This window comes from Aulonocara stuartgranti (assembly GCF_965226115.1).
Source record: "Aulonocara stuartgranti genome assembly, chromosome: 14".
NCBI lineage: Eukaryota > Metazoa > Chordata > Actinopteri > Cichliformes > Cichlidae > Aulonocara > Aulonocara stuartgranti.
The window spans coordinates 18,450,258-18,470,331 of record NC_138950.1 but is presented as its reverse complement, the minus strand read 5'-3'; the positions used below and the strand labels follow the sequence as shown (position 1 = coordinate 18,470,331).

The 20,074-nt window shown below is 41.2% G+C and overlaps 1 protein-coding gene across 2 annotated transcripts in view; it reads right to left on the bottom strand.

Moving 5' to 3' along the window:
- Positions 1–20,074, bottom strand: part of rsrc1 (arginine/serine-rich coiled-coil 1) — a 120,137-nt gene that overhangs the window by 88,185 nt on the left and 11,878 nt on the right. For both annotated transcript variants that reach the window (XM_082502807.1, XM_082502808.1), the window contains exon 4: positions 10,803–11,012. In XM_082502807.1, coding sequence (XP_082358933.1) covers positions 10,803–11,012 — 210 coding nt within the window. The remainder of the gene's footprint in view (positions 1–10,802; positions 11,013–20,074) is intronic.

The following is a 20,074-nucleotide window of genomic DNA, read 5'->3' as shown; positions in this document are numbered from 1 at the left end:
GTTTAGCCTACAGGGAGAAATGTCAGGAGCGCTCGTGTGTACGTGCATGCATGTGTGTGTCTGTTTTTCTGCAGACTTCAAGGAAAAGTGGTAAAAAGAAAAAAAAAAGAAAGAAAGAAATAAAGAAAGAAAAGTTAACCCAAGTCTTCGAGTAATGCAAGAAGACAAACGAACACAGCAAAGGCTAACGTGCACACAAAGATTGCAAAGAAAGTGTTTAACCTTACTCTGAAGACCTGAATCTACTCCATTCTACTCTAAACGCTTTATTGGTAGAGACCAAACTGTGTCGTATGTGTGTGTGTTGGCATATTTTGTTTAGGTCTTAAAAAGTCCAGATTAAAATCTAATGTTACACGTTTGTGATCACTTTTTGGGATTTTCACTTTGGGTATCATTTTTGTCAAAGTCTTTAGCAAAACACAAACAGTTTTGTAGAAAAACATCTTCATGTTTCTAAAAGCGAAGCCACCGCAAGAATCTCAGAATCTTGCTCAGTGTGCGGTAACATGCTTTCTATACATGAGAGATTTCAACATACAGTATGACCACAAATAAACTTCTCCTCTCTAATGCACACTCAACATACAGCAATTATGGCATATGTATACCTGCCAAAATGTGCGTGCCATAACATTAGCTCCAGTGGCATTTTTCATTCTGATTAATATGTGTTTGAAAATTTAACGAGATGATTTGCTACTCTGTTTCATTTTTGTGAAATACTCCACCATTTTCCCCTAAAAACATTTTCCACATACAGCTCGGCACTGACAGATTTCAGTTGGCCTCCATCAGTGAGTGTGTACGTGGAAGAAAAGAAGTGAATTATTTCACTCTGTTGATTAGACAGCAGTGCCCGCGATATTTATACACACTGTACATACTTTCCGTGTCGTCAGAACTGGGCATAGAAAGAGGCAGAAACAGAGAATTAGAGGCGCACAAAAAAAGAGAAGAGAGAGCGAAAAAGAAGAGAAGAGGCAGTTACAGTAAGGCAGTAAGCAATGAGAAACATACAGCATCGGATCTGAGAAAAGACTAGTAACTCATATAACAGCCTGCCATTAATTCCACAGTATTACTCACGCATCTAAACTGCAAGAAGAGCCGATATATCATACAAAAATGAAGAATGCATATACGCTACTGGCAAAAAGTGGACAGAAGTAGAGTGAGCGATGTGTGTGTGTTAGGGAGAATGAGTGAGATGCAAGGTGGAATAACTCTATTAGAGAACCACAGGGACTACGCTGGCGAGAGAGTAAGACAGAGCACACGAGGATGAAGGAGAGCCGGAGTGAGCAAGACATTAGTACAAATGAATTAAACATCGGCCCAGAGATCTAAACTTCTGTTGAAAAAGAGGCAGACTAAATGGGTAGGAGGGAAGGAGGAAGAAGAGGAGGGAGGCTTCGTAAGTTTCCTGCGGCTACTAAATGTTCAGCATAAGCCGTGCGGGGCCGCCAACTCCATCAGCGACACAAATAAGCACACACCCACTTGCGTGATCGGCGACTACGATCACAACTCTTTTGTTTCAGCTCGTTTCTGCGCAAAAGAAAAAAAACACTCTGAGCATGGCTGTCGATTTCAAACCTCCGCTGAGGATGATTGTTATACACCCCTCTCAGGCAAGATTTACTTCCTTACTTCTACAACTGAGTCATGGTACTTAAACTCAATGCCTGGAAAGCTGTTTACTCAGTCTGAAGGAGGTATTCTTGCAATGATCAATGCCACCAGGGAAGACCTGCAGAGCAGTATTTTTGTCTCAGGTCAGCAGAGGTCAAATGCACGGTGAGAGGTACTCCTCAGCTAACTGAAAACCATCGTCTGCTGTTCTTCTTCATGTTACTTTGCCAATTCAACTAAAAGGAACATCACTTTCTATAACGTTTTCTCACTCTCAGCCTTCCTCATAAAGACTTCAGTCAACACCTTTCCTTGCCCCTGGTGCAGATGAATAAGCACCGGAGCCTGGAGAAAATTAAACATTAACAGTGCGTCTCTTTTACACATCATTCTGCATAACCGCCTTCTCGTTTAGCTCCCCTCCTTGCCTTCAACACCACTCTGCATCCTCCAAACCAAACTAACCCAGCTTTTCCAGAAAGGGAGAGAGAGTGCAGAAAAACGTATTTCGTCGACAAGCGCAACATAAACCCTCCTAAAATCGGAGCTGGCCCGTCGTGTTTGCTGCTCATAACCTGCTGCTTATAATCCTGCCCGCATCCTCTCCTGATCCATAAAGCAGAGCAGCCAGCCACTTAAACAGCAGCCAGGACTGCCATCACTAGCTCCTGCTAAGAAAAAGGCCATAAAATGAGGAGAGGAGAGGCAAGGAGAGAAGAGGAGAAAATAAAAGAGAGGAACAGGGTAATTGGATTGGGGGATCTTCTATTTGGCCAGGTCTGGTCTCTGTCATCACGCTCCAGGCCTGGCTTCTCTCAGTGCCTACAGTAGGTCTCAAAGACATCAACACACTCACAAACAAATGAACACACACACTCTTCCCTAGATGTGTAACGGCACTGAATTGCTACCAAGTTGTCCTGTGCGCCGCTACAGCCTGCAGGGTGTTTAGTGTGCTTTTTTTTCTTTTTCCCCCCAATGTGAGTGTTTGCATACTCCCTTAACAACTCACTAAATGGTTAAACAGATTACAGAGCGCAGTAAGTGGATTGTCACAGCTCTCTATCGCTCACTCAGGGTGTCTTCTCCTGTGATTAAAAGTGGCCAGATTTTTCTCTCTCGCCCTCTCTGTCTATGCAAACACACATGCACACCCACACACCAGTTTACACAGGAAACAGGGAGGTCATTCTCAGCCAAACACAGCAAGAAAGCCCTCTTATTCATTTCAGTCTTAAGAGATTCTGATTACTTATTTATAATAACGTTAATAACTAACAATACATCATATCATATATTAAACACTATAATAGTAAGAATTATCACCATTATTGACTTTTAGTTTTGTTTTCAGTTCAGTTTCAGGGCGGTACCCTGAAATCAGGCTAATCTCTCATAGCCTGGGACTGCTGTTTAACATCCCAAAGCTGTAAAAACCTCAAATTTCAGGAGGAAATATCAATCTGACTGTACCCATACCCATCCACTATTTCAGTAAAATACTGACATAGGCAAAGAAATGTGAAGGAGTGAAAGTTGACCTTTTTCTATGATTTTTTTTAAGCAGAAAAATATTTCCAGAGACAACGGGAACCAAAGAAATCTTCCCAGACCATCCAACCATCCCCAAAAAGCACTAATTATGTGTTTCACATTTGCATAACCAGTCCAAGTGACATAAATTTCAGAAATGGGTCACGCCCACAGAATGAATGCACTGTCTGTGTCTCCTGTCTGCATCATACGTGGCACTTACAAACCATTAATCGCCCCAGACGGGCAAAGACCAAATACATTTTCTGGAGCTACAAGTTGCATAGATCCCTGTGGAGGATTCCTATGATAATACCCTTTTGACAAAGCTATTTATAAGTCGTTATACTGTTCACTTCTTTTGGCCTTAAACCGGGTTTTGGAGAAGGGGTGTGGAGTCTAGTTAGATGACCTGCTTTTGTATCTAAAAGGGTTATCTAGATGTAAAGTAAGTCTATTATTAAAGACTACTACTTTGTTTTATTTGTTTGTTTTTTAATCTAATCTGCTCATTATTTGTATTAAAAAAAGAAATAACGACTACATGCAGCCATAGGCCAAGAAATGCTACAGCTGAACCAAACTGTGTGTGCATTTATCTACTGGGACCTGAGTGTGTGTCTGTGTGCACATGCTCGCTGTCCACCCTTTGCATGTAGGCATCACTCCTATTTCAGCCACCCAGCCCCCACCCAGACTACACACACGCACACCTACTCCTCTTCAGCTTCACCCACGTCTCATCTTGCTCCTGGCCACTAGGCTACCCCCCTTGACGCACACACAAATAAAACACACACTTACAGTTCATTGATTTAAGTCAATGTGAGTGTATCCTAACCTTCCGAGGACGGTGTTTGAAGTCTCTCTTACCTCCCCGGACCCGCTCCCAGAGCCAGACACAGCCTAGAGTCCTGCAAGAGTGCAGTGAAATGCAAATACAACAAACACACACACACACACACACACACACACACACACACACACACACACACACACACAGAAGCAGCAGCTAGTGGTCCCATCCACACCACCCATACACACATTCCCACCAGGCTGAGAGGATGCCGCAGGCAGGGGCTACACACCCACAAACACACACACAAACACACTTACTTTCTCTGTGTATTACCAACACTAATGAGCTGATAGATGTTCAACAGAAGCAAAGAAGCAGACAATCATTTCCTCAGAGTAAGACAAGAGGGGAGAGAAAATCAACAGTAGTAAGTGAAAATGTGTGTGTGCCGGTGTCTAGGGTCTTGTTTTATTTTCTCTCTCTGCCTCACAGCATCCTGGCTTCCAGAGGTTAAGGCTGAGCAATGGAGCAAAGCTAGCCAAACTCAGGCCTGCAGGTCCTGCTGGGACCCCTGTGGTGAGGTTGGGTTCTGTTTAGTTTGTCAGCAGGGAAAACAGACTAATGAGAGGAATTACTAAACAATCACATTCACAGAAAGAAAACAGCAATGGGTGGGTTGGTGAGGACGGCTTGTTGTATAAAAATGTCAAGAAAATATGTTTTATATTAATGGTTTATTTTTTTTAAAAAGAAACTCTACCAATGTGAACTACGCTGTCCTATTCTGTTGAACTGCTGTTCCTCTCTAGCAGACAAAAACCTCTAAATGATTCTTTCATAGAAAAGGACTTCAAAAAAAGGCTTTAATGAAAGGTAGGATGTCTTTTCATTTCTTTAACCCTAAGCTCATTAGACAAACTCCTTTTACATGCACAGGGAAAAGATGGCTCTCTGCTGCCATGAGGTCTCCACGCTGCTCTCTGTGCCTCGGTTGCCCAGCCTGTGCCCATTTCTTACTCAAATTACATTAAATTGAGTACGATGAACCAATGTGTTCCCGTGACCCGGCATAGGCAAGGAGTTCAGCCTAATTGGACAGACCTCTCAGAATGAGCATGTGAAGCATGTGAAGCTTGCAGTACCTCTATGATCTGTTACAGAGAAAAGAGGTCAGCACCACCCAAAGCAAAAGCTTCTCCTAAAGAAGTAAAAAAAAAATTGTTGAAGGCATTGAATTCCAAGAAGGTTGCTTGAGATGAAGAGAAAAAGGGGGAAAAGTGAGAGTGTGCACACCTGTGTGTATGGCGTATGCATGCATTAACAATATAATGAAATGCAGAAAAACTGGAGACTGTTCTCCATCCACGACCTAACAAAATCCCTTCAAGCCTGATCAAAGCCTGAACCACTACAGCGTTTAATGATGCCAAACCCGTACTTACTAACAAACACTTACTTCTTACTATAAAATTTAGTTGTAGATTAAAAATAAATAAATAAATAAAAATGTAAAATGCTTAAAACCTGTCACTTTCTGTGAAGAAACAGCCATCTGTTAGCGTAAATTCTCAGTGTCTGCTCGTTAATCAGGGGTGTGAATTGGGTCGGAACATCAGGTGAAATACGCTCTTACTTCTGTCAAGTACCAGCCTGGGGGCAGATGTGCACTTGTTAACATGAGACACTGTTTACCTCTTGTACTTTGTTTCAGGGAATACGATAAAACTCTGACAAATAAAATTAATCTTGACCTGTGCACAAGGTATTATGAGAAAGTATCTGGTGCGCTGCAAAGCTAATTTATATATATTCAGAAAATTGTCATTCGGCAGTAATTCTATCGCCTGCCAGGGGTGTTCAGACGGCCTTAATTTAGTGGTATTTTTTCAAAGAAAGACTTGCATGAGTTTAGATTCACCTAAAAATAAATCCTGCTCCAGATCAGCATTGTAGTTGATGAATTACAGTACCGTGCAAAAGTCTTGAGCCACCGTTTGTTTCTTTATATTTTGTTTCCATGGAGCCAGACTCTCTTGTTGGGCAATAGATTTTCTGAAAGTCTTTTAGTTTTTCACTCATTTTCAGTCCAGTCCTTTTTTTTATTGTTTGTCTGTTAAGATACTTAACGCCGATCTATGACTCATTCAAAAATAAAAAAGGTACCTAACTCACGAGATGAACCAGTGTTGGGTCTACACATAACGAAAAGAAAATAGGAAAAAATAATAGAAAAAAATAGCCTGTCAGAAAAAGCCTTTCTTCTCATCTCTATAGTAGAATCTACAAAAACAGTAAGAGATACGACAGTTTGACAAATGTTTTGTTATTTTTGCACCAGCAATCTGATTCCCAAAGAGCTATTGCCAAAACATTTGGCACAATTTAGCAGTTTTTGCCTCTATGCTGTATTTTCATGCAAGGTAGCACACATTTCAATGAGTCACTGCATCTATTTCCTAGCGACATATAAAGAAATGTGGGGTGACTCAAGACTTTTGCACAGTAACCGTAGAGCTGTGCAGGGGTTTGAAGGTTTAGCATGTGTATTCATTTAGGTGATGCACTCTAACAATTGTTTTGAGGACAGCAAATACACTCTGGATGTAATCTGATCTTCTTGAACTTTGCCCCTGGCATATTTCATTACTCGTGGAAAATTTATGAAGTAATTCAGGTAATTTTAAAAAGGAAAAAAAAACCTCACAGCTTGCTGAAATTTAATCTAGAGAATAAACAGGTCATGATGTCTTTATGAAACTGTGTTAAACCGTTTGAGTTTTTTTTTTTTTCTCATCCATGAAAAGGATAGTTTCTCAATTATTGTCATCATAAATCATGAAAGAGAAGTGCTCATCAAAGGGCACTGGGCACATGTTAAAAATCACCACTGCATTCAGCTTAATGCTGAATAAAAACAGCATGCAGGACACAAGCATGCAATCTTATTGAGAAAAGTGTCAATGAAAAGAAAAGGTAAACAATGTAAGTGGTGGTTAAATTAAAGGAAACTAACACCCTCTCTGCAAGTACTAACCCAGATGCTTATCCAGAGCAAAGTTGACCTACTAACCTTGTACATAATCCTGTGTAAACACACACACGCACACACACACACTTGCATAGAAGTACACAAGTACACACACAACCCTACAATCACCCACTTACCCTTTGCCACTGGTGAAAAGCAACAAGATCTCTTAACAACAGCTCGTCTTTTTCAATAAATTTTGCATGAAAACATGCCGCTGGAGCACCAAGTTGCCTGCTGTCATACTAGAGGAGTCTTAAATGTTTAATGACAACAACACCAAACACATGTGCGCACACACAGAGTCGGTGTCAGGGTGCCGCACTGAGGGGCCCCTCTTTCATCCTGACAGACACTATAAAGCTCCTGAGCCGCTTCTCCACCCCGCCCCGCCATCAGCATACCACCGCCGCACTCCTCTCCTATCACCCAGCAAGAAAACCTGGATGTAAATGAGGCTGGAGTGTAATAGTATGTGGGAGTGCGCAGGTGTTTGTGTTCAAGTGGTGAGGATCAGGGGCTTGCATAGACCCTACCCCCATTGCCATTAAAAAAAGAAGAAGAATGGAAATGGAAAAGGAAGAGGAAGTAGCTTCTCAAATTAGATACAGTAAAAAGGGAAAAAAATGTTTTACATATTCCTGAAGCATCTTGTTGCTTCTGCCTTACTTCTGCTGAAAGAGGACATGCTAGGCAGCTAAACTCCTGTGAGCATCAAGCAGATTTTGGACAGTTATAAGATCATATCAGCATCTGCAGGCATAAATGGCAGCCATACTGACAGCTATCCAACCTGTGATGTTGTACTATCAAAAGTCAAAATTAAGCTGAAAACATATCTTCCTAAAATCATCTCAAACACTATTTATCAATTTTAAAATGAAATGCCAACTCTTTATGCTGGAAATGCAAGACTGAAAGAGGCACTAATGTGCTTGGATTATGGAAATGTTCCAGTGTTTTTCCTTTTTGGAGAGATGTTTTGGATTATATAGGCCAATAATTGAAGTGTAATTTGCCCAGGTCACCAAGATCATGTCTCCTAGGAGACAGAGATGCCTTACAACAGCTGAATAAGTATGTAATGGGAGTATTTATAGTTGGTTTAGTAACTTGTGCCAGACTAATTCTCAGGCGTTGGTGTCTGTGAGAAGATTTTAGGGAGGCTTAATTGTAAAAACGATGTGGTCAAGGAGCAATGGGACAGTTACTGAGAGTTTATATCCAGAATTAAAACGTAACTTGATATGAACTGTCCAGTGTGTACTGGACACTTGGCGAATGAATATTACCAAGTAACTTATTGTACAAAGTATTTTGTATACCTCACTCTACGTCAGTGTCTTTGAACATCCTTGTTCTGTCTTGATGCTTTTATATCTAATTTTTTTTTTTAAATTAACAATTGCAATAGTCTATTGTAAAGTAATATCACATGTCTTGGAGAATAATGTCTTTAGTGTTAAATCTGAAGTTAAAACTCCCCACCCCCACAAAAAAAACAAAAGAATTAACAACTTGGAAAGAAAAGATGTTTATATTTTATTTGTAAAAGGGCAAAAAACTCTATCAACACCCTGATATCGTTAAAAAAACATCTTTAAAAACCACATACATGTAAAATGTAGAAGCTTTGTAAAGGTAGGATTTAGCACAGCGGTGCATTGCAACAGATTTCACAGTTGCACCTACTGAAGTGGGTGCTGATTCGATATGTCACGTCAGTTAGTGGGTCAGCGCCATATGTCGAAATTATTCAATCTTTAAACCTCCACAGGCTTAGGCAGTTTTGAAATAAATCAACACTGCCACAGGTGGAAATGCACACACACGCACACGCACAGACTTAACACAAATATGCACACAGACAAGCTAAAGCAGGGTCAGAGATAAAAGAAGAGATTCCTATCGATGCTAAAGGATATTGAAGCCTTAATAAGAAAATGGATATAGTCTACTGGCCTTACATTTCACTGTTAGCTTTATTTGTTTTCCTGATACTGATCTAAGAAAGGCAATATGTAATGGCGGCAAATAAATGGGAGCACTTTTCCTTTAAAAGCAAATATCCAGTCTCTGGCCATACAGAGAAGTCTTAACACCCAAGCTTTTCACTGACGACCAACAAAAGTGATGAAAAAACAAGTGCTGAATACATAGAAATCCTTCAAAAATTGTTATTATCAACAAATACGACCCTATGATCTTTAATTCTAAATAAACATCTTGAATAACACATAAGTGTTTAACAATATTAGTGATCGTGCTTGTGTTTTCCTCAATGATGTCAATATATAATACTTCCTAAATACATAAAATCTGTTGTGCTAGCAAAGATATACATTTCCTCCTTTTCTTGGCATTTAACTCAGTTAATGAGATTCAGTACACGTGATTTCCAGCCACAGTTGTTCAAGTGCGTTACTTAACAAAAAAAAGATAGAAAAGTTCTTAGATATACCATACAGCATTTCTGGTCTCTCACAGCCACTGCTACAGTGATAAGTTTCCTCATCTGAGTGCACAGTTGCATCAAGAACACATCTGAGGAATGGAGATTTTAGTCAGATCAAACAGTCATAAAATCAGAAACTGTCGTACGGCTATTACTGCATGTTTCTGTAAGGAAAAACCAATGAAAAGCCTAGAAAATACTCCCTCAAAGTGTTTCCTCCCAGAAAACTTTATGTGTTAAGTTTAAGCATAATATAAGCAATCCTTAAAACAAGAGTTTTGAAAGTAACTGACAAATGCATCTGCTAATCTGCCAATGAGATCCTCAACTAATCATTTATCCGAAATTGAAAAGTGCCCATGATTGTTTTCTTAAGCTGAATATACTTGTTTATTATCAGCATTAAGGCTACATTTGCCATGAAATTTTCAGTCGATGAATTAATCAATTAATCGGCTTAAGGTTTTGTCGACTGTGAAGTAAATTCAGCCTGTCCCTGAGTTTCTAAAGTCTGGTAAGCTGATGTGTAGCACAACAGCTGCTCTGTATCACTCTTGGGATCCGCAGTTTAATACACACATCTGTGCCATTCAATGTGACAAGCAACAACAGAGTACCAGTTGTATTACAGTGGCCCCCAATCACATTAGAGAATGACGCGATGGGGGAGGGATATATTGGCAGACGCAAAGAGAAGCCTCTAAGGTAGTTATACCTGTAGTGGAGTGTACAACTGCTAACACTCTGAACCTGTTCCTCGTCTGTATTAGAGTCTTTAGTAGACATAAACTTGCAAGTGTAGATGTCCTTTGCTAACTTTCCTAACTTTAATAATAAGACACTCTTTTTTATTGTTTTTTTTTTCCTGGCAGAGACAACAAAGACATTTGGAGGTGCATATAATCCTGTTATGTTTCTAGACTTATTGCTGCCGGGTCCAGAGGGTGAAAAGTGCAGTTAAAGACATCAGAAATCATCTGGTGACCAACGCATTCAGTAAAAACCGAACCTGTGCAACACTCCTAACTACCATCTATTTTTATATCACTGTGAGATTTTCCTCTTACAAGAGGGAACTATATCGCATTACATAGCCCGTGCTGCCTTGTGCTTGATGAGAAGGAGAAATGGAGAAAGAAAGGGAATGATGGATTGATGGATGGAAGGATCGAGTGATGGATGGACGGATGGAGGAGCTGAGACCGAGCTCCGCATTTATGTCCGTATTACACCAATCAGCATTTTCTGCTCTCCTGTGGTCCAGTAGAGTCGACAGTACCTAAGACTCATTAAGGTATCTTTGTGTCTACCTGTGCTGTCACCTCACATATAAGGGATAATATCCTACTTACCCCTTTTTCTCTGCCTTATCTTTACTCTTGTCCTTCTCTTTGTCCTTGTCTCGGTCCCGTCCTCTCTCCTTGTCTTTTTCCCTCTCCCGGTCACGGCCCTTGCGCCGGCTCCGGTCCCTGCTGTGGCTACGGCTCCTTTTGCGGCTGTGGGTACCTCGCCGGCTGCGACTGCCGCTCCTACTTCGAGACCGCCGGTGGCGAGAATGAGACCTAAAGCAGAGATAAGGAAAAGTTAAAGCAAATAAACCTCTGACATTTCTTTTCATTTCTGGCACAGTAATACGAAAGGGAAAGCACCTTTATTGTTTTAGCTACTCGCGTTCTGCCTTGTAAGTGTCTATATTTCCCAGAATGCCTTTTAATCACTAAATGCCTAATCAAATGTGGCTGAAACTGTTTCACACCAGAAAAATGTGGCAAGAGGAATATGAAATAGAAATAGGTACAATAGTAGATTCAGTTTTACTTTTATAGCGCCAAATCACAACAACAATCCCCTCAAGGCTGTTTATACTGCAAGATAAAGACCTGACAATGTGAGAGAGAATATGCAGTTTTCAGAACTGAAATTCAAAGCAAACTGAAAACAACTATGGGAAATGACACCCAACACAGTTCAAGTTTTAGCAAATTGCGACTTTATGTTGCAATATAATGCTGAAGCATCCATGTCAATACTTCTAGGCTATATAAGCGACAGAGCGCCGATTCCCAGTTAACGTCATTCACATACAGCAGTGGACACAAGTGGATACAGGGTTCACAATTAAAACAGTTTTAAGTCATTACATTTGTTTGGCAATTTATTATAAAACTTCTTTACAGCTTTAATATATTTCAGCTGTTTTTATACGTGTAACAAAGCCAAACTATATTAGCTAAATTAATAGTTGTACTTTTCTACATATATAAAACAAAACTCCGTTGCTTATCGGTACGTTCGGTAGAGGATCGATTTAGTTCCATCCGAGCTACCAGGCTTTGAAACACTGGTGAAATTCCTGCATAGCAACACTTTGAGGCTTGCATCTGCTAAAACACAAAATGAAACTCTGAGATCAAATTTCACAGGAGCTGATAGATTCATCGTTCACTGGTCCACAGTAATATTAGTTATATACAAGCCCACACACTATAAACACACACACACACGCTCACAGAAAAACCACACTGACATTTTAGAAATTGAGCCAATTAGAGGCTGGCTCAGAGGAAGACCTATCATTGGTATTGATCCTGACACTGGCCCTCTGGTCTCAAAAAGATTTGCAGTGGGAGATTTACTTTGTTAGCCATGACACACGAACATAAACACACTTACTTTGAACATACAGGAAAGGGAAAATTCAAAGTGTAATTTATATCCCAAAGACTTCGATGCATAAAGACAAGTAATACTGAAATATAAACTTATTGATGTGTCGCTGCATGTTCCTATCAAAACAGAAATGTGTTACAACTGTGTGCGTTTGTGTGTGTGCAGAGGGGAAAGAACATGATTTGAAACCCCAGTAGAAATCGGCAGCTGAGATGCCGTTATTTTCCATCATCTATCATTTTATTGATTTGTCTATAAAAACAGTCAAACCTGCTGTCCATGAGCTTTATTGCTTTCCCCCCTTTATTAGTTTGCAGTTTGGGACATCCAGAGCTGTCTCTCTCCCGACAGAAAACTAATCATTTTCTTCAGACACCTGTCACCATCCTAACAGACAACACTCTGACAACTGTTGCAATCAATTAGGCCGGGGCGATCCTGATCACCGGAGAATCCCTGCTCTGTTTCTGTGCTCTATGTCTACACTTTCTCTCTCTCTCTCTCTTTTTAAACTGACACTGAAATCCTAAATGTTAGAAATAAATTCCACATCCCTCAAAAGTCCAACCAAACACTCCTGTTGGAAAAACTATTAACATATTGATTATTCTGCTTGTATTTGTTTTTTTAGATAAAAAAAATGTAGAGAATGGTGAAAAAATCCCCAAGGTGACACCTTTAATCTCAGAGTCAGCTGCATAACTACATAACATGTAACTCATGCACTGCAGTCAGCTACAACAGCCCCTGTGTGGTATAATTTTCCTGCCAAGCCATTCTCATCGCATCTGCAGATCAGAAACTAAAGCAGTAACCTGGGGTGATTATCAAAAATAATTGTTATGATACATCCTATTCATAGGTAAAGGTGAGAGCAGTCTTCAGTTCCAGGCATGGTGATTGGCTTGTTAAATATAGCCTTTACTGGAACTATGATTCAGCCAGTCAGGGAATCACTTGTAAAGAAAAAAGAAAAATCTTGCACTTTTTGGGGGGTATGGAGTCTCCAAGAGAGATAATCCATCATGGCCCTGACTGACCTTGGAATGAGTGAATATATGTGTTGACAATGCATGCGTATGTTTTTAATCAGCAGTACATGAGGGGAAATACAACAGAGCCGCAGTGTTCCAAGTCCAAGTCCTATATTTACAGCCAAGCAAATTGTGGTCAGAAGCAGTAGATGCAATAAACAGAACTTCCCTCTTTCCCTCTCCCTCTATTTCTCTGTCTCTGTCTCCCATTCCCTTCCTCCCTCTGATGGCAAAGAAAACAGCCCACTTCTGGGGTGTGCAGCAAATTAAATTTACTGTAGTTAATAGAGTGAGCCTATGCTGCTAAATGTCAATTTCCTGACCAAGTCCTTCCCCTTGGAGAATGATTAGCTAATTTAAGGCTGGGGATAAATGGGCTAATGCAGGACACACACAGATAAACAGCCACAGTTGGACCCCATTCCAAGCCCTTCCCCTGCTTTACATTTTATTGGCCTTATTATCTCCAGGGAAAATGGGTCCCCCTATGACCTAAACATATTTTCATTTCTAATAAAAGGCCCTTGCTGGTTGCCCCCATGTGCAGACCTCCTCCCTCCACACACGCGCACGCACGCACGCACACACACACACACACACACACACGCACACACACTCCCCCCTTGCAGCCTCCTTTCCTCCATTCCTTCCTCGTTTCATCGTCCAATCCATTAAATCGAAGCTCTGCAATTGGCTGGGACCATTTTCCTGGTGAATTATCAATAGAGTAATTATGCTCCATGTTGGGAGCTGGGCTGAAGCTTATCGCCGCTGACCCCCCAGCGCGCGCCAGGATATGATCCCTCACCACAGCCCATTGGGGTAATTATGTGGTCGGGTGTGAAGCTGGATGGTGTTTTACCTTTATCTGTATTCTATTTCTGTTTTCACTGAAAATTGGACATTAATGGCAGCTACGCGATACCACTAGTGTCAGATACAGGTGAACGCCTCCAATGGAATCTGACCCGAGTCGAATCATTATTCACGGTTCGCAGTGTACGGACGAGCAGCACATGAACCCCCCACACAAACACAGAAAAAGACCAATCATCCGCACTGTTCGTTTAACCTTATCTGGCACCTGTTTGAGCAGACGCGATGGACATTCACACAGTTTCCTCTCCTTTCTTCCCAACCTCCATCCTCTGCTGGGAATACAAAAAGTTTGCGTCCGTGGTGTTTTGTTTTGTTTTTTTTCCCCCCCCTGTAGAAGAAAACACCAACACAACATCTCGTCTCCTCGGTAACACCACGAGTGTCGCACCTGTCCATTACCCCAGTGCAGCAAAGCAGTGATTAATGGCAGTATAACTTTAACTATATCACATTTCAGAAGACACTGTTTCCCCTGTTTGACCAGCGATGCATTAAGAGATAGACATGCAGTATAAAAATGACCATCTCTGTTTTCTTGCAAGATACTGTATTTAAGAGGGCACGAGGGAAAATGATTGATCATTGTAACTTTTAATTTGCTTATTCCCATCACCGAAGGCTTGCTAGAAATGTGTCAGGGGAATGAAATCCTGCCACACTTCTAAACTAGCATCCAGGCCAGCCTTATTTAAAGATTAGTGGTTTTTCTGGAACTTTGTGTAATAAAGCATCTTCTATTTTAAGCTAAAAATAAGTGACATTTGAACACTTTGTCATCTTCCTAAAGATGCAACAAAATGATTAGCTTTTATTAGCTTTTTATATCATCATTAAAATGAGTTTGTCTTGTTTTACGCAGAAATTTAAACATCAACAATGCACTCCGAAGGGGCAGCTGAGCAGATGTTAATGATGATATTTATGATATGACTTTAAAAATGATTTGTGGCATATCAGATGAAACAGAAACGATAGGCTATTCATTATTAACTGGGACCTGCTTGAAGGAGGAGGGGGGCACATAAACTTAAAAATCCTTATTTATTCAGACAGCATGATCCAGAAACAATAAAAAAGCAGGACCTGACACCAATATCCAAACTATGTCTGACCTAAACTGACATAAAAACAGCATAAATAAAAAAGATAAAACTTATTGTAATAACTTGTAAGTCATTTTTAAACACCACAGAAAGACCGATTTTTGAAAACCTCAACTATTACAATAAAAACAGAATATTATTGCATTGCCTGGGAAATGTATTTGACTAGAAAATGGGAAAAATTTAACCTATTAAGTTAACGGTAAAGCACTGGATTTAAGTACTCTACAGCCACACACACACACACAGAAGAAAAAAGCTCGCTAGTCGACTTTTCCGAGCAATAGACAGATTGAAAAAGAAACAGGCCTATTGAAAGCGAGACGATCCATATTTGAAGAACTTCATTAATGCACTGTTCCCCGCCGAGTTATTTCCAGTGACAGAGCACACAGCAGCAGCTTCATGTTCAAGTTAAAAGTCACTTTTCTTTTTTTTTTTATACAATTTCAATGTGTCTAAAAGCACCTTGAGTGAGCAATGTGCATTTCCTGCTGCCAAAAGACGTGGAAAACAGCTGTTCCTGCCCGACGCTGCCTGCTGAATGGAATGCAAATATGTTAACCATCCAGAATTTATTACTTTTGAGTGCTCTTCAAACGCAACGGCAGACACAAGTTTAATTTATGATATTCCTCTAATTATGAGAGCTGTTGAAATCATTTCCCAAGCTGCTTCCTCCTTCCAAGCAGCCACAATATCTGTTCCCTCGGTTCACAGTACACGCACAGACGCACACACTCAGACGGATTCAGTCATCCACTGTGCACACCCACACAGAAACATAAATATACATACACACACACTAGCACACAAGGAATCGCTGCAAAGTAGCTGATTGTGAGCACAATTAACACAGCAAAGACGGAGCATGAAAGATTCACAGAAATGTTTTTTCTTCATTCCGCTCTGCTTCATAAAAGCAAAGTTTAGATTTGTCATAATCTTCAGTTTGCTTTTAATTTGGCAGTCGTCAACACAAACGTCTGCAATGCCCTGCTACGCTGTGAAACAGAAATGAGACCCCATGCAGGCCACCCACTCACTATCTCCCATACACACACACACGGCTACAGCCACAAGCCACAAGGTCAAGTCATTTAGCAGAGTTCAAAGGCCTTCAAAGATCCCTCAGATCTATATGAACCTAAACGGCCAGCCAACGATGAGAGAAAAGATGACTTTCTGCAGCAAGATACAGTTTCCATGTGTGTGCACGCATGCTTCTATGCCCATGTATGTGCATGTGCTGCTGGGTGCTTGTGTGTTGATTACCCACAGTCTTCACTGTCACATATGCGCAGTGTCACTCAGCCTCTACGTCGCAATCCTAAACTTGGCCGTCTGGTGTGCACTCGCAACCTTTGACCTCCTTGCAGCCGCAGCTTGACATGACACCCATTAGCAGCTGGAGCTGGGGCTGGCCCAGCCACTCGCTTTGACACAAGGTCAAGTAGAGGTCACGCTCAGACTAGGTGCTAACTCGCCAACTCGCTCACAGCCACTCACACAATTGAAACCCACTTTTTTCTCCCCCTCTTTCCAAATCCATCACGGCTCGGAACAATTAGCTACGCTGAATCAGAGTTGTTTTGGATGTCGCCGTCCCCATCGGTAAGGAGGGAGAGAAAAGTAGAAGGACAAACAAGGAAGAGGAGAAAGGACATGGAGCAAAAGGTGAAGGACAGCAGGAGGTTAAGGAGGGAAAAGAGGGGAAACGATTTTTTAAAAAGTTGGAAAGTCAAGAACAATCAGAGTTAAAAAAAAAAAAAAAAAAAAAAAAACCCCGAGGAAGAATGAAAAAGAAATTGGGAGAAGACGGAGCAGACAGCCGTACTTCACATCAAGCTGGCTCCAATTAGCAGGTGTGCTCTCAGACGCTCACTCTCCCTCTCTCTCTCTCTGGTCAGGGAAGATGTATTTTTCTGCCTTTTATACGCATGTATTTATGAAGTGGTAGGAGATCTGAGGGCCCTTAGCATAACAGCCTTTTATTGTTTAAATGTGGACTGCTCGGCCCCGTGTGCTTAAGTGATTTAGGAACCTCACAACTCCGGTATAAGAAAAATCATAAACGCTGAGACAAACCATGTGGGTGGACTGTAAAAGGCACAGAGGAACGGGCCGACAAAAAGCAGACACACATTCCACTACTAAAGGGAAACTACACTTAATTAAACACCCAAGACACAACTGGAACAGTGCCCTGTAAAAAACATGGAACTATTAGTTTCGCCTCTTCGGTGGAATAACATAAAGTTGTCTTCTAACAGAACAGAGACTTGTCTCATAAAGAAGTTTCTAAAAATCTTTTTTTTATAAACCGCTGTCGAGATTGAACAAGGAGAGGAGAGAAACACTGGAAGAGAGATCAAGAAATGAATAGAAAGAGAAAACACTCGTACCCTTCGAGGAAACCCCCCCCCCCAATTCTGTCACTTCACATAATCTACATGTCCTGTGCATTGAACTAGAAGTAGGAGAAGTATGATTTTCCCCCCTTTACTGCTCACAGACAAACACAGAACTTTATGACTCGAGAACTCGAGACGCTCCAGTTTCGTAAACATTGAGCAGAAAAATATACAAACATATAGACCAGCTCTGGTGAAAATTTAGTTTAGTGTATATCATAAGTCAATTTTTTATACATGCGGCATGCTAAGTATATGGCTTTTATATCTAAGGGAATTTCACTGTTTGAGGACATTTCATATCTTTACATTTTATGTTATTTAAATCTAAAGATAAAGATATTAGAATTCACGTTTTTAAAAAAAAAAAGTTTGCAAGTTACTGTGATGGCATGAATGTCATTCTTTACACATCTGCAGTGCCACGCTTTGTGTCAATATCCCACCAAGTTTATAGAGAAATCTGCCCAACTTCCACTCCAACAAAACCGTTGACTGCATTTAGAATAATTACATTTCCCAGCTTTTATTTAATGCCAAAATCCCAACGTCAAGTTCTCTGTTCAACCAGTCACAGAAATGCTCTGCTCCTTTGTTCAACCAATCACACGACAGTTGGCCACGTATCCTTTGGCTGATCCATCTATCTCCACTTCCTCCTCATGTCCTCGACTGTGCCAAAACCCAAATGGATACATAGAGCGCAAAAAAAAAAAAAAAAAGGAAGACAAATTTCAAATAGAAAACCTCATGCGCATGCTGAGAAAGTGTTTCATTACTTTTAAAAAGATTGTCAAGGTTTCAGTCAAGGCGCACATGATCCTCGTTTCATTTCTCTGCCATTCTCTCTCATTTTTCTTCTCTTTTTCCACAAATAAATTACCAAATGTGTGAGTGAAACCACGTGCGTGTGTGTGCGGTTGCTTTGCTTGTCCAAAGAGAACTGACAAGTGCAGGCAGTCGATCCATTAGCTGGCAATTTGCTCTTAAGTTGTCCGGGTTGGGGACGGGGGCGAGGGCGGTGGGGGAAGAAGGGTTTTTTGGCAAGACAATGCACATGACTCTGCTGAGGACAAGTTAAGTGAGGTGCTCACACACATAATCCTAGGCCATCACTCAAACACCCCTTTAAGACATGCACTCTTACGCACAGCCTAAATGGAAATCAGTGGCCCAATAACGAAAACAAAAGCCTGTTGTAAAAAATTTGGATGCATCTAATAATGTTAAAAAATCATTATAGTATAAACAGGGCCATGCCAGCAAACTTGAAACTATATGTGTTTACATATGCATCCTCCAAGTTCAAGTGTCCATATGGCCGGAGTAGGCACACAACGAGAGTACAAGGTAAACACGGCTGACTGAGGTTTGTCCATGCATGCTCTCTGAGCTCAGGTCTCCATGGACTGGCTCAAAACCTGGCCAGTGAATCTCACACACACACAGAGCACATAAACATACCTCCCGTCCACCCTCCCTCCCTGTGTGTGTAGTATGTTTAAGCGTGAAAAGAAGAACTGTGGACAGACGGTGGCGTTTATGTGTGCATAAATTAAGAGCAGAAGCTGTTAATTAAAAGGGGGGGGAAATACGCAGGGATGAAATAAAACTTTGCTAATCGACTGCTTGGCAAGGTGACCTCCGAGTGCGTCGGCCATCGTTCTAGGACCTGCTGTCCTGCTGGGCGAGGGGCACAGGAGGGCAATGTGCAGGTCTGACTATGAAAAGAAGACAATCGGGTAGAGCGCCCCTCTTCTCTTTGCTCTCTCGCTCTCTAGCAATGCATCTCTAGCTCGCTCTACCCTCCTTCTCCGCCCAGAGCGTTATTAGACCCAGAGCTCTGCTGCGGCTCCAAACAGCTCAATGACAACACACAGGGCCTGCCAATTAGAAATAATTAGACAGTCATTTCAGTGGCAAGTCTTTTTAAGTGCATATATAACGATGCAATGATGCTTATTAGCCGGCCTGAGCCGGCGAGGACCAGGGCCTCAAACGCTTTGGTGCTGGAGAAAATAATTATGCCAGTGATCACAAAGCGAGCTGCACATCTCTGTACTTCACCTCCACGCGTTTCAAAAATCCACTTCATTAGCTCCCGTAATTAATCCTCCATTAATTGCAGGAAAAGCCCAGTTTACCTCCCTTCGTTTCTAATTATCATCTTATAAATAGTTATGGTTCTAATTAATGTGTTCATTAGGCAGGATATTTCTCTCAAAGCCTCGCTGGGAGCCAAAGGTCCGGCTCAGCTCTCTCTGAAGCCTAACCAGCCAGAAGGTGAGGCCATCCTGCCTGCATTTGCTTTTATTTTACTACATTCAACCTCCTAATTGGCATTTAAAACCCAATTTGGAAGAACTTCAAGAAGCTTAAATAGGAGAGAGAGACAGAGAAAAAGCAGGAAGGAGAGTGAGAGAGATACATTTGGTGTTCATTTTCCTATGCCAGAGCTAAAAGCGTTTCTGTCTCCGTCTTTCTCTCGGTCTGGCCAGACGGATGAGGCTTTTCACTGTCATAA